Raw genomic sequence first — 14392 nt, 5'->3', positions numbered from 1 at the left:
TTAATCCAAGTAATACAAAATGGATTTAACTTCATTTTATTCCAGTTTTCTTAATGCTTGTTTTTGTTTGTTTAAAATGGTCTGATACTTGTTAAAACAGCTTTTAAGCACGTAAGAAAACTGTAAAAGCAACATTACCAACATTTTTTTTAAAAAGTGGAATCATCTTAACCTGACACGGATCAATGAGTAGATTTTTTTTTTCTGGAGTCATTTTAGTTCATCTATTTTTTCCATCTTCATAAACTCAGTAGGAACCTTTTAAATGGGGGTTGGGTCTGAACAAGAAGAGCCGCACTGATGAATAAAGTCCATTTCAATTGAGCGAGTGTCCTGCTGTGCTGAGGTCATTGCATCTTAGTCCCACAACCTTTGACCTCTTACCCCTGACTGCGTTTCTTTATATATCAGAGTGAGTCCTCTGTGTTACATCTCTGAAATCCTGCAGGATTCACTGCCGAGACATTGAACACAGGCGACTTGTTTGCTGCAAAAACGAAAATAAAGACGTCGGCCCTTCATTGTAATATAATCGCCTGACCTTAATGTCAACAGCAATATCCGCCATGTTCTTCTGAGATCTTTACGCCGTCTCATCTGGCAGCTGTGAGAACCACGCTGTCACCAAAGGCGACATCTTGGGTGTGACATTAAAATAAGGAAATCTGGAAACTTGATTCTCAAGGTGCATCCAGAAACTTCCAGTGCAGGATGTAGCTGATGACATCATCCACCCAGAGGAAAGAATAAAGAATAAACATGAACATTTCTTTTAAATGTAATAAATTATAATGCAGTAAAAACAACTGAAGCACATTAAAATGTAGCTTTCATGAACAATCACTTCTTAAAGGTTTCTAGAATGAAAGATGATCTTCACCTATTTATTTATGTGACTTCAGAGCTGCTACTGCATTAAAGGAACATCATCTCAGCTCCCATCAAAGCACATAAAGTTTTAACATTCCTGCTTATTTTAGATTGTTTATTGTAAATTACCTATTTTTCAGCAACAGTTACACACATCTCAATATACTTGTATTTTTTTTTAAATGTACTATTTTTTCATATCTGCAAAAGTCCTGACTTGTATTATTGTCACAACTCTAGTTTTTCAATTTATATATTACCATTGTCTTATTAACTTGTGTGTTTCACCTCACACTTTGCTCTTGATATTCAAGTACCATTCTAGGATTGCGTTGCTTATGGTAGCAAAATATTTTTGCTCTTCACTTTCTGACAGTTGTTATAGCAACGGCTTAAGGTATTATTTCTACAACTATGAGAACCTGGTACATATCTTAAAAGCTAAAAAATTACATTAAAAAACTAGCAAAAAGTTGAAAAGAGGCTTCAGGGATGCAGAGCAGGATCAAAACACAGAGGAAAAACCATCCATCAGTCAACCTAAACTTGGCTTTCTAACCACACAGCAGAGATTCAAAAAGGAGCGGCAAAAGCAATGAGGAGGATTAGTATTGCATGGAAAGAACTGACGGCGTCATTCAGGACATTATAGAAAAATATCATCCTTGCTCCCTAGAACTGAGCTGCAAGAAAGTCACAACAGTTATTACACATTCATAAAATAGCAACCTTCAGTTAGAGGCATCTTAAGATTCGTTGCAACACTGACTGGTACACGAGATACTTCCTGTCCAATGCATCAACATCCACAACAAGTCTTTGAAGTTACTTGAGCTGCAACATTTAATTTCACTCTGGGAGAAACAAAATTGAATCCTAAGCATCCACATTTACCTAAACGCCAATCAATAAAATCTAAAATATCTATAAATATAATAATATACAGTACAGACCAAAAGTTTGGACACACCTTTTAATCCAACGAGTTTCCTTTATTTTCATGACTATTGACATTGTAGATTCACACTGAAGGCATCAAAACTATGAATAACACATGTGGAAATATGCACTAAACAAAAAAGTGTAAAACAACTAAAAATACCCCTTATATTCTAGTTTCTTCAAAGTAGCAACCTTTTGCTGTGATTACTGTTTTGCACACACTCTGCATTTTCTTGATGAGCTTCAAGAGGTAGTCACCTGAAATGGTTCTATTTCATCCCTACTGACCGCCAGAGGCGGTGCTTCAAGCACTGGACCAAGCACTCTGGCGGTCATCCGGGATTCATAGAACCGTAGTTACGGTAGTAACTTTCGTTTTCACTTCATAGGTCAACCTGCCCTGTCAGGTTAATAAGTGGGATTTCTTGCCTTATAAATAGTCATGAAAAGAAAGAAAACCCATTGAATTAGAAGGTGTGTCCAAACCTTTGGTCTGTACTGTAGGTATATGTTTTTTTTTTATTTGTAATAAATAAATTTGAACACAGTTAGCAGACTTAGCGTGTAGTTTCTGGTAGCAGTGTGACTGGGGCTGGAGGTGGAGGCAGTCAGAGGAGACTCCCTGCTCTCAGCGGCTCAATGACACCGCCTTAGCCTGACAGCTAGCACTGGCAACGTCCCAACCAAGCTAGCTGTCCGTGTTTCGCACAGTCTCCACATCATGGATCTTAACGGCATCCTGTCCCAGCTTGAAAGTGCCAACGAAGAGGACGCAGAGACGCTTTTACATCGGTACAGTGAAGAGGTGAGCCAGCGGCCTGGTCAGATGTTATTCAACCAAAGCAAACAAGCATCTAAAGCTAGCTAGCTAGGTAGCTAGCTAGCTTTGAGTTAGCTTTACATCTTGAGTTGATAGCCGAGCAGAGATGTGACGTGTAGGTCCGTCAAATGACTTTTAATCTTTACTCAAAAGCCGCATCGTGTCTGGGAACGAACAAAATGAACAGAAAAATGCTAAAAAAGAAACAAAAAACAACAAACACCCAGTTGTAGTCGATATGCTGCCTGCCGACAAGATGCGCGACTTTATGTTTCTAATGCAAATCTCTCCACAGGAGTACTGTTTACGGCCAATACAGCATATAAATAACAAGGCAACAGAGATAAACGAATCAGCCTAAAAACACGAAACCGATCAAAACAACAACAGTAAAAATTGAAACGACATATTCAAAGAAAATGCTAAAAAGCTAACAAAAAGTTAAGACATGTTAGAAATGAACTTGTAGTACTTTGTAACCTTGGTGAGAAAGCTACTGTCATCAATACGGTGTTCAGTCTTTATTTAAAGGAGCCAACAGTTTCTGCTTAGCTCAGGTTTTTAGGGAGTTTGATCCAGAGCTGAAAAAAGATAGAAATCAAAGTCTGACTCCTTGTTTATTTTGGTGCTAACGTTGAGAACACATATCTGAACAACAACTCAGAAATATGTTTAGACCCAAGACCAAGAAGACTTCAATTAATGCTATTTGTGTATAATCAGGATATAACCAGGCAGCCAGAGCAGTGATGTGATCCATTTTCCTGGTTTTGGTCTGGACTCCAGCAGCAGCATTTTGGACAGACAGTAAAGGGGAAATTAAGAAGCAGTGATGATATATTGCAGAGTCATTGAATTCTCAAATATAAGTGAAGAGAAATAAAACCTCTTTAATTGCAGAACACTCAGACCTTCACGTTTAACCAAAAAGAAGAAGCACTGCGGAGTGTGAGTAGATCCCAGCGGAGCATGTTGTTACTCGATAATCTTGTACAGCGATGACATTCTTCCTCCCTGACTATCTTGTAATTCAGAAACTCTGTCAGAATGTGCTGACGGTTCTTGGGAGACAGGTGCGGCCCAGCTGTCAGAAGACGTGTCTGGAAACACTCCGCATCCTGTCCAGAGACAAGCGTGTGCTGGGGCCTGTAGCCACCAGGGAGGGCATGCTGGTTCTGACTGGGTTGGCGATGCTGCGTACCGGACAGGAAGGCGAGGATAAACAGGAAACCGCTCAGGATGCTTTACAGTCTGAGGAGGAGAAGAGGGTGGTGGTGGAGGCCTTGAAGTGCCTTTGCAACGTTGTGTACAACAGCGCTGCAGCTCAGCAGGTGTGTGTGGACATCCAGCTGGTTCACGGCCTTTGCGCCAGCCTGCGCTTCGCCCGCACGTGGCAACACGAGGTGGGCCTGTTCATCCTGCGCCTGTTCTTCCTGCTGTCCGCCCTGCGCCCTGATGTGAGGGGAATACTCAGGAAAGACTGTCACGCTGTGAGACTGCTGACGGAGGTTCTGGAGCACACTCTGGACGTTCACTGGGTCGGCACCTATGAGGCGGCTCAACCAGAACCGCAGGCTCTGCCCCTGCCCACAGAGAACAACGAGCGAGCCATGGAAGCCCTTAAAGCCATGTTCAACCTCACTCTCTCAGAAAGTCGGAACGAGGTGAGGATGTTATGACTTTGATTTGCAGTTACGGTACAGGAGTCAACATCTGGGTTTCTGTTCAACTCGCTACATGCAAAACTATAGATTGTTTTTCAATTTCTCATTTTTGCAGTGTTTGGCAAGAACCTTTTTAATGAAGCCAATTTTAGCTTTAGAAATAACTGGGGAAGAATTAGCCTTTGATGAAAGGTAGATTACACGCAGTAAAATTTCTTGACACCTCTTATTGCATCTTGTTTCACTTTCCAATAAGAATCTTTTACATTCTTCTTGTTATTATCTGTTTCTTTAGGTTTTAATTGTTCAATAATTTATTTGTTGCTTTTTTACAGGAGGATAATCACCAGTTCCGACTCCTAGCTGCTATCCTGCGTCATCTGTTGATGCTGAAAACGGAGACAGAGGAGAAAACAGAAGAAGTACACAGGTAGGAATCTGTGAAATGGGCCAAACGGCTGCTAAGAACAGGACAAGCCCGACCCAAACTATCATCTTATTAAAAAATTATTATTTACTTAATAATTGTCTTAAGCATCTGATTTTACTTTTATAATCTTGCTGTAAAAATGCTGCTGTGTTCCTACTTCAGCCACACCGTCAACCTGCTGAACAACCTGCCTGCATCCTGCCTGGACGTGTTGATCGATGTGCCGGTCCAGGGAGGTGTGGAGGAGTACGGAGGAAAAAACCTGGAAGCAGTGCAGGTGTTGCTGGACTTCATGGAGAGGAGAATCGACAAGGTAAAGATGGTCTTTAGGAGCAACTAGGGGAGGGCTTTGGTGAGGGCCATTTTTACAGTTTATATGTCTGAAAAACTCACTAATGTTAACCTTTTACAATGAGGACGAAGTATTTTAGAAATCTAAGATAGTAAGTTGGAGTAAGTTCTGTTACATATTTCATAATTGCTTCCTGCAAAGAAACACACTGATATGAAGTTATTCCTGCGCACAGTTATATTCCTCTGATCTGGTTGCTTGTTGACCAGATGCAGTTTGTTGAAGACATTAGACATTTCCAGCTAACTGCATTAAGTTGCTTCATGAATTTGTTGTGGTTACGTCCATTATGTTGCCCTTTGAGCGCTAATGGCTGCACAGCTGTCTGGTTTTAGATAAAGTTACAGCTGTCTGTAACTTTAGATAAAGCTAAAGTTACAAAGTAGGAATAGGATTAGGGTCCACACTTTTAAATTAATAGAACATTGTTCAAAAAAAGTGTTTTGTCATTGTGGCTTTCAGCAGATTCTTGCATAAAACAGAAAAGTGTGATTCAATGTCAGATTGTGAGGGAGAATAGCCACTACATGAAAAAATCAAGTTTCAACTGTAGAGAAACATTTATTTAATGTCTTGGTTAACAAAGTTGCAATGATCCCTGCTGTAGTTTCTGTAACAGTTGGCAAAAATAAATTTCAATTATTTTGTGTACCACTGTGTATCTTATGATAGTAAGACGCACAGTTTTTTTCAGTTTATGATGTGACTCATTTGCCGTCTCGTGTCGCTTCACAAAGGGCTCCAACTACAAAGAGGGTCTGACTCCAGTGCTCAGCCTGTTAACTGAAGGATCCAGATGCCACAGAGAAATCCGCAGATATATCAAAACTCAGGTAATGCTGCAAACAAGGGCTGCAGCTAACCATTATTTTAGTAGTTGAATATTCTGTTAATTATTCTTACAATCGATTAATTAGATTTTTAAAAATTGGCCTATTCTGCAGATTTTTCATTACTTAAACTCATTTTATACAATATTAAAAAGACATAAAGTGCAAATAAACACTTCAATTTATTTTTTAATAAGAAAATAAACATTGTATTGCCTACAATACATTAATATAGTATTTCTATGGTGAACACTTGATGATTTGTACATCTGCAGCTATAAAATACTATTATCAACATGTGAAAAGCTCAGCCGTTTCTGCTGAACTTGAGGCTAATCTGATGATTATCCTTTTGAGTGACCAATTAAAAATTGATTAGAAAAATATGCTAATCACTAATCAATTAATCATGATCAATCTAATTCATTGCTTCACTCTTACTGCAAACCAATCAGAAACAGCCAGTATTAACCTTTATATCCGCTGAGGATTACTTGGCAATATTACATACAAACTGTTGTGCGTCGTAGGTACTTCCTCCCCTGAAGGACGTGAAGAACAGGCCTGAGGTGGGCACCACCATCAGAAACAAGCTGGTCCGCCTCATGACTCACGTGGACATGGGTGTGAAGCAGACGGCCGCAGAGTTCCTGTTTGTCCTCTGCAAAGAAAGCGGTGAGTGAAGACGAGTGAGACGCGTTGGGCGCAGCGACTCGGCGCAGGACGTGTGAGACTGCGGCTGTGACATTTATACCTGGTTTCAGTTTTTGAAATATTAATCAGTTCACATGTGTGACGTCGCCTTTCAGTGGACAATCTTTTGAAGTACACGGGATATGGAAACGCAGCAGGGCTCCTGGTGGCTCGGGGGCTTCTGGCTGGTGGGAGAGGAGAGACGGAGTACTCTGAAGATGAAGACTCAGACACGGATGAGTATAAATCTGCCAAACCTTTGTGAGTTTCTCAGGCGCAGATGTTTGGGCTTGCTTCATACAGAGAAAGTAGTTTGCAGATGTAGATTAGGCCTTCTAATGTTTATATTTCCAGCATTAACCCCATTACTGGTCATGTGGAGGAGCCAATGCCGAACCCCGTTGAGGAGATGACAGAGGAGCAGAAGGAGTATGAAGCTGAAAAACTGGCCAATATGTTTGACAAGCTGTCAAGGTGAGACTCTGAAGGAAAACTGGGATTTAGCACTTCTAAAAGCTTCGTTTAAAAAGCAGGAAAGGTTCAGTTTTAAAGATATGACAGATGACTGATGGAGATATGTACAAAGTCCCTAAAATGTGGAGTTGCTATGGAGACCTAGTGAGCTCTAGAGGCCAGAGTACTGATGAAAAGTAGCACCAGGATGTTAAGAATTATTTTAAAAATAATTTTATTGTGAACCTATGTTACTTTAAAGCTTTTTACACATTTTGCCTGGAGAGCCAGTAATTGTTCAGGACATCAGAAAATATTGTTTTTGTTTCTCTTCCCACCAGTTTGACACAGTTTAACTCTTTAACTCCTGCATTATCTGTGGAGAAAACAAGTCAGCAGAATTAGATGCAATATTTGAGATATTTTTCTCTGGCAGTGTTTAAGCTTAGTAAGCAAGCTGATGTATTTTGGTAAAATTCTCCTCTCCCATGAAAAGAAGTTTCCCATAAATGCCTTACCATTAAGTCTTGGTTGTTAATTAATAGTAATAATTTTTGGAAATATTTGACCTGCTGATTTTGATTTAAGCCCGTTCACATTCACTTGCAGAACTAAAATATGAGAAGACACAAAAGCCTCCAATCGAAACATATTTTTCTAGCAGTAATAACTACAGTAGTTATTAGAATCCGTAGCAGAGGTGAGCAATGCTGCTGTGAGAGAGCAGTGGCTCTAAATCTGTTTTACAGATATTTTAAACCGTTTTTAAGATCTCAAATTAGCAATTAGCTCATTAATAAAACAGCAGACAAAAAGCAAAAGCTGATAGAGGTTAAAACACACCAACTTCGCTGTGCCATGTTCGGCCTTCCTGTTATCTGCTAAATCTCTTGCTTTCCATTTGTCTTCCACGACCTTTAACATTCTCAACATGTCACACAAAACACAGCTTCCTTTCAGATAGCTTCCCTCCTGCCTATTGTTCCTCTGACGTAAATTATTAATGCTCTAAATGGCTACACCTGAGCTCTGTAACGTCATTCATTACGGTTTTGTCAGCAGGACCTGTTAGTACTCAGGTAGTTTACATGATTTTGAAATAAAATCAACCATTTCAGTTCACCGGTTGATTCTTGGTGCTCAAGTGAAGGCAGCTGGACTTCTTCTCTTGTTTCTAGAAAATGTTTCACCTCTATGAAGCGTTTTGAAGGAGAGGTGAAACAATAGAAGTCAAGTAGGACTATAATGTGCTGGATGGCTGAGAATCTACAGCAGTGCAGTTCACCAGTCGATTTCTAAGTTCTCCTGTATTAAATATTGTTGCTAAAATTCGACATTTTTATGCCTCAACAAGCTTAATTTCTGGTGAAAATAGCTGTAAGTTTTAACCAGTTTGCTCGATGACCTATACTTTGAGTAAATATGAAAAACAAGTTTTTAATTGGGAAATTTAGCCTCCATGTAAACAACTGATATTCAAAAGAACATTTTGACACAAAGGAGAGAGAGACACATGAGGAGGGACGACTGATGTTCCTCCTCTCGGCTGATTGACTGATTCTGTTTTGGAGGAGTGTTTGAAAAGCTTCAGGCTTCTTCTGCGTTTGTGTTGACCTTTTCATTAGCGAGCGGAGGCTAATGTTACCTGCTGAAAGGTAACATTTTAGTTGGCAGAGCTTTCTCCCTGCCAACCAGTTCATCACGGGAAGAATCTCCCCTCCGCCACGCGAGTCTTCAATTAGCCTCTGACTGGCAGGTAGAAAATAGGAGCTGGCCCGCACGTCGCTGCAGCATCATTACCTCCACATTAATTATCACCTAATTGGCAAACGCAGTCGGCTTGTTGGCTCAGCTTCCTTTATGTTTCTCATTGAAGTTGTTTTTTTTTTTTGACCACGCGCCATGACTCGTGTTGGAGGCGCCAGTCGCTCCAGATGAGGAACAAACCGACACACAGGCGTAAAGTAGACGAACCAATTTGAGTGGAACGTGGATGAAGAAGAAGAGACACGGCTGAATAAAAACGGCGACATAAGGGAGGCGACCTCGTCATTGTTGGCCGCGGGGCCATAATGAGACACGTGCAGCCAGAATGAGAAGATTCCTCCTCTGAGGCCGCATGGTCTTTCTTCTTTTTCCAAGGAAAGAGAGAGGTGCTCTTCCATCAGCACAGGTGCTAAGGAGATTGCTCAGCGGCCGGCAAGAATGTGCTCTACTGACAGCGCGACTGTTCGTCTAATTAGGACACACACCCCAACCCCTTTACACCTGCCAGACCCTCCATCACTTCTGAGAAGGAGAGAGGAGATATTTTTGGGTATAATTAGGAGCAATGATGTTAAATGTTTGTTTTTATTAAGGCTGAAGGTGATTTATTTTTTATTTTATTTTATTTTACAACCCTATTCTCACGTGTTTCTCACAGTAAATCAATTTTACTTTCAGGAATCTGTCTTTTGTGTTTAAATCTGTCAAATTAATGTTTAAGGATTCTATTTTAAACTGTTGATGGATAATTCTTAGATGGATCATCTTGGACGGAGCAGTGACACACACGCACGCACACACAGTGCAGGTATAATTGGATTAGGATAAAGGGCCAGTGTTGGCTTTGAGGAGATTAGTTTGAGCACTGATCCTGTAATTAAACTGCCAGAGGAAGGAAGAGGAGGAGGGAGAGGATGGTCAGACAGGGCCGATTGTCATTGAACGGGTGAGGAGAGGAGTTTGGATGAGGGTCCTCCAGTTTGTGTATGAATAAGAACAAATTCAAGGCCCTCATTAAGTCTGTCTAGAGACACAAAGAAGCCTGAGCAGAGTTTTGCGCGGTTCAGATTTTTCAGTCTTCTGATTCTTCTTGTTTCTTCCTCTCCGCAGGCAGAACGTGATCCGGCCGATGGGTGTCAGGCCAGACGGGACGTTGGCGCCTCTGGAAGAGACGCTCATCTGTCGACCAGAAGAAAACTCTGATACAGACTCTGACTAGTGTGCTGCACGTCTAGGCCGCGGTTTCTGGATCTGTGTCCCGATTCTAGAGCTAGTGAAACTGAACTGTGACATGCTGCACTTACACATTTTACATTACATGTACATGATATGATGTAAAACCATCCTGGACCCAGTGATAACCCATAAAGTCCAGCTTGTCACCAAAGTGTGTGATAAGAGAGGAGGAAGTAGTTCATTGTGGATTAAGCTGGGACAGTGACTGTGATGAGTTTGAGTGTAAGATGCTGAACTTCTGGCACATAGTTAGGCATGTTAATGATGGAAAACATGGAGTACGCCTTTAAGTCTGTCAGGCGTCATGTTTCTGCTTCTTACACGGTTATTGATTCCTTGCAAAAGTACTCACACCCCTTAAAGTTTGTTTTTGTCAGAACTTAAATCTATTTTCTGTGACAGACCAACATAAAGTAGAGCATAACTGCAAAGTTGAAGCAAAGATGGGATTTAAAAATGCAACTTAAAATCTGAAATGTTTGTGTGTCAAACCTCCACTGGTTAATACTTTATAAAACTTTTTTTGCTTCAATTACAGTTGCATGTCTTGTGGTGTATTTACCAGCTTCGATCATCTGTATGTTTAGGTTCGATGTCCTACTTGAAGGGGAAGTTCTGGTCGCCTTCAAACAGGATTTACCGTCAGCTCTGACTGAACGCTGTTCCTGCAGAAGAATAGCATCTGCACAGCATGAAACCGCCACTACTTTGGGATTGGGGAATATTAAACTCTTAGGGTTTCCAAATAAAGGAGGCAGAATGCCACTTTAATCAGATTTGTATTCATAAAAGAAAGCATCCTTTTCCCTAAACCTCGCAGTTATGCACTATTTTGTGTTAACCATAAATTTGTGGTTGTGATGTGACAAAAAAAATAAGACTTTCAGGGTATAGATACATTTGTGAGACATTGCATTTAGTGTTGTATGGGTGTCTACTTTGATACAAACTCAATGGAATATGTCTAAAGTGATAATACATTTTAAATGAATGACTTGACAAGGACCAAAAGTTTGCAGAGATGTGAATAAGAAAAATCAGATTCTAGCCTCCTTCTCCATTTCATACCTTCTGTGCCATCACTACAAACTTGGCTAATTTTCCAGATTCTACTTGTCCTCTGAAATGAAATTTGGTTTTTAACTATTGGAATTTAATCAAGGCTTTTCAGAAAAGATACAAGAAATTATATTAAGCGTTATAATTAAAGTATTTAACTACAACATGAAATGCACTGTTGCCTTCACCGTAAGCAGATATAGGCGATGGATGGATGGAAGTTTATGGAAGTATGAAGAGTCGGTCCTGAAGGCTCCTGCTGTTACTCAGCAGCACCAAGCCTTTAGTTACTCATGTGAGGCCTTTATGGTTTACCTGTTGCATCCTTAAGTTATGAAACTTAACTACTTGCTGGATTTTTTTTTTATATATTTTTGGAACACAGATGCCAAGGTTTCAAGTCTTAAAAAAAAATCATTCCTTCTGTTAGTGTTGGTTTGGTTCCTCACATTTATGTTCTTAATAATTAAACACTGGACAATTAAACCCCTCCTTTGGTTTTAGATCTCGCTGCCCGGCCACAGGCACGTTTTGACCACTGAAACTTTTTAAATTCAGGCTCATTAGCTAGCAGATTCATTTTTTAAGAAGCTTAGAGGAAAAGAAAAAGCAACTTGACATGTAGTTGCTGAAACACACCTCTTGTGTACTTTATGACCATGAAATATGTAAACTACAGTGATGGTTTTTAATCTATTTACTTTTGCCAAATCTGCACAATGATAAATCAAATGTTATTTTTGCCCCTGATAGAAAATGTTGAATTTTATATAAATCTTTGTGTGTAAGCCTGACTACTCTTATGAATTTATAGTAAACTGTTGGTACAGTAACAAGTCCAGTTCCTAAAGATTTTACTGTAACTGAAATGCTTTTAAGCCTCGTCAGATCTTTGTTGTATTTTCTTACCGTTATGTTTTTGTATTTAAATTGTTCAGACTTTCCTTTGTGCTTGTAAGTTATGCTGTTATTTTTCAACACATAAATCCTGGGATCCTTTTTAAATTTGCATGAACGTGGGAAGAATATCTTGTTTGCACATTTTTTGTGTACTATAGGCAGCACTACTTATTTTGTGAGGCTTTTCCACTGAAAAGTTAATAAAAGTGAAGAACAACACTGTCGTCTTTGCAAAGAGAAACATTTATTAAATACTGAACAGTGCATGATTGAGATAAAACAACTTTATTAACCTCAGACATATAAAATCACTTTAAGGAATATTTACTAGTGTTCTTGATGGAAACTAGATTAACCACCTTATATCTACATATAAACAAAATAAACACTTCACATTGACTATGAAAGATGTGAAGCAAAACAACCTGCATATTTACAGAGCAGCTGAAATTAATTTCTCCTGAACCTTTGTTGTATTGTAGGCTGAGGAGTTATTTGCTTGCTCTTGAAGACGCAGAGCTTTTGCTGTCCGTTTCTGAGTCGGTGTCCTCGCTGCAGCTTCCTTCAGCTCGTGGTCTGGATGTCTTCATGTCTTCAGTCTCTGATGATGATGATGATCCATGAGTTACCACAGGAGGGATGCCCTGCAGGAAGGACTTCATCTCAAATAATCAAGTTTATCTGAGTAAACTTTATTAAAAAGTGAAACTTATTAATTTAGATTAATTATACATGGATAACATTTATTTGTTACAGTACATTTTACATTAATTTTTGCATTAGGGTGGCTCTGGTGCTGCTTTGAGGAAACCCAGGTTGCTTTAAAATAAGTCTTTAGCTGGTCTTTATTGTTGGGTATTGGAGCTGAACGATAAATCAATAACAATATTAATAGATATTAATAATACGTCTCGTAGAATTTTCAATATTCAAAATCATCACCTTCCTAAAATAATGAGTCAATTTTAGTCAAACGTGACTTTGACCCAGAAAAAAAAAATTACCTAATTTTATTGCCAAAAGATGTTTTAGGCCATTATTTTAGGAAGGTAACACAAGGAATATTCACTGAGCCGCACAGTATTCTGGGGTATGTAGGCAGAGGGAAGGCTTTCAACTGTTCAACTTCACAACTTAAGATTTTTGACGACAGCGGTTTTCAAACCTGGTCCCCAGGACCCACTGTCCAGCGCATTTTAGACCTTGCAAAAAATGTAGTGTGAATGTAAGCTGAATATTTTAAGTGAAAATTGCAGAAGCATTTGAAGTCAACTGCGGAGAATTTAAACAAATGTAAGAAATAGGCAGAAACAACAGAATAAAGCAAAATCCTGCAAAACACAAATACAAAAAACTGTAGAAGAGTGAAAACCTTCAGTCAATATCCAAACTCCCAGCCAAAGACTTGGAAATGGGTGCAGAACACTGTTTACAAAGCTAAGAGGGGCTGGAAGTAGGGTTTAAATTGGCGTTGTATTTAAATAGCTATGTTGAAACGCATATAGAGTATGAGCTCTATGAACAGATATTTAATTCAACAATGCTTATTTCTTAGAAACTGAATTCCAGGTTTTTCATTGGCCATTTCCATTAACGTTAAGTTAGTGGGAATAAAACTTGATGTCTATCTGACTGTGTAATCAATCTATTTAAAAGACTTTTGAATTCAGTTAATGAAATAAATCAACTTTTTGCTGATCCCGTGTGTCCTGATGTAGGACTCACCAACTTTTCCTGAGTCCTCATCATTTCTTCGATTTCTCCGCTCCAGCCAAGGATCTCTGCGAACCTCCTGACCGAGTCTGCCAGATCCCCCAGCTCCATGTGGTCTCCTCTCCGGAGCGGCACCCTCTCAAAGGGGCCCACAGCATGCCGGTTCAGGAGCAGACGCGGCACAGTGGAGCGCACCGTATTCACCAGGCTAGCAAAAGGCTCGATCTGAAAACAGAAATCTTTATTAAAGATCAGATGTGATTCTGATTTTACGACAGACAAAAAAAAAATAAAGTTGAAGCTCACCTTTAAAGAAGTCCCCATAATGATGAGAAGGTCCGCTTTGGGGAAGTCTTTCGTGTGGAGAAAATATTTCTGTGGGAGGTCTTCTCCAAAAAACACAACATCAGGTTTGACAGTAGCGGCGCAGAAGGAGCAGGTGGGGATGTTGTCAGTCATTATAGCAACCTGCAAAACACACAAGGGAAAACATCACAAAGCTGAATAAATCAGTGGACAGCATTTGGCGGGTTGTGGACTCGACATACTTTAGCCTCTTCGGCAGGATACGGCGTGTAGCACAGGTGGCAGGACGCTGTGGCAAAACTACCGTGGGCCTCCACGAGTTTGTCTTCGGGGATGCCGCACACTGAGGAGAAGAAC

The 14392-nt window shown here is 39.9% G+C and overlaps 2 protein-coding genes across 5 annotated transcripts in view; one reads left to right on the top strand and one right to left on the bottom strand.

Moving 5' to 3' along the window:
* Positions 1 to 2386: 2386 nt before the first annotated feature.
* Positions 2387 to 12235, top strand: ric8b (RIC8 guanine nucleotide exchange factor B). Its single transcript, XM_028037276.1, has 10 exons — positions 2387 to 2617; positions 3533 to 3580; positions 3667 to 4296; positions 4632 to 4726; positions 4889 to 5039; positions 5816 to 5911; positions 6439 to 6583; positions 6718 to 6862; positions 6956 to 7075; positions 9932 to 12235. The coding sequence occupies exons 1-10, from the start codon at positions 2534 to 2536 to the stop codon at positions 10038 to 10040; spliced, it is 1623 nt and encodes a 540-aa protein (XP_027893077.1). The 5' UTR covers positions 2387 to 2533; the 3' UTR covers positions 10041 to 12235.
* LOC114156786 (NAD-dependent protein deacetylase sirtuin-3) overlaps positions 11486 to 14392 on the bottom strand; it is a 10888-nt gene continuing 7981 nt past the window's right edge. For 2 of the 4 annotated variants that reach the window (XM_028037292.1, XM_028037284.1), the window contains exons 5-8: positions 14278 to 14378; positions 14036 to 14197; positions 13742 to 13954; positions 11486 to 12678 (exon numbers count right to left, since the gene is read on the bottom strand). In XM_028037292.1, coding sequence (XP_027893093.1) covers positions 12508 to 12678; positions 13742 to 13954; positions 14036 to 14197; positions 14278 to 14378 — 647 coding nt within the window. In that variant the 3' untranslated portion in view covers positions 11486 to 12507. The remainder of the gene's footprint in view (positions 12679 to 13741; positions 13955 to 14035; positions 14198 to 14277; positions 14379 to 14392) is intronic. The other 2 variants (XM_028037298.1, XM_028037310.1) reach the window with 2 other exon arrangements.

Source organism: Xiphophorus couchianus, chromosome 2, assembly GCF_001444195.1.
Source record: "Xiphophorus couchianus chromosome 2, X_couchianus-1.0, whole genome shotgun sequence".
NCBI lineage: Eukaryota > Metazoa > Chordata > Actinopteri > Cyprinodontiformes > Poeciliidae > Xiphophorus > Xiphophorus couchianus.
This window is presented reverse-complemented; position numbering and strand designations above follow the sequence as displayed.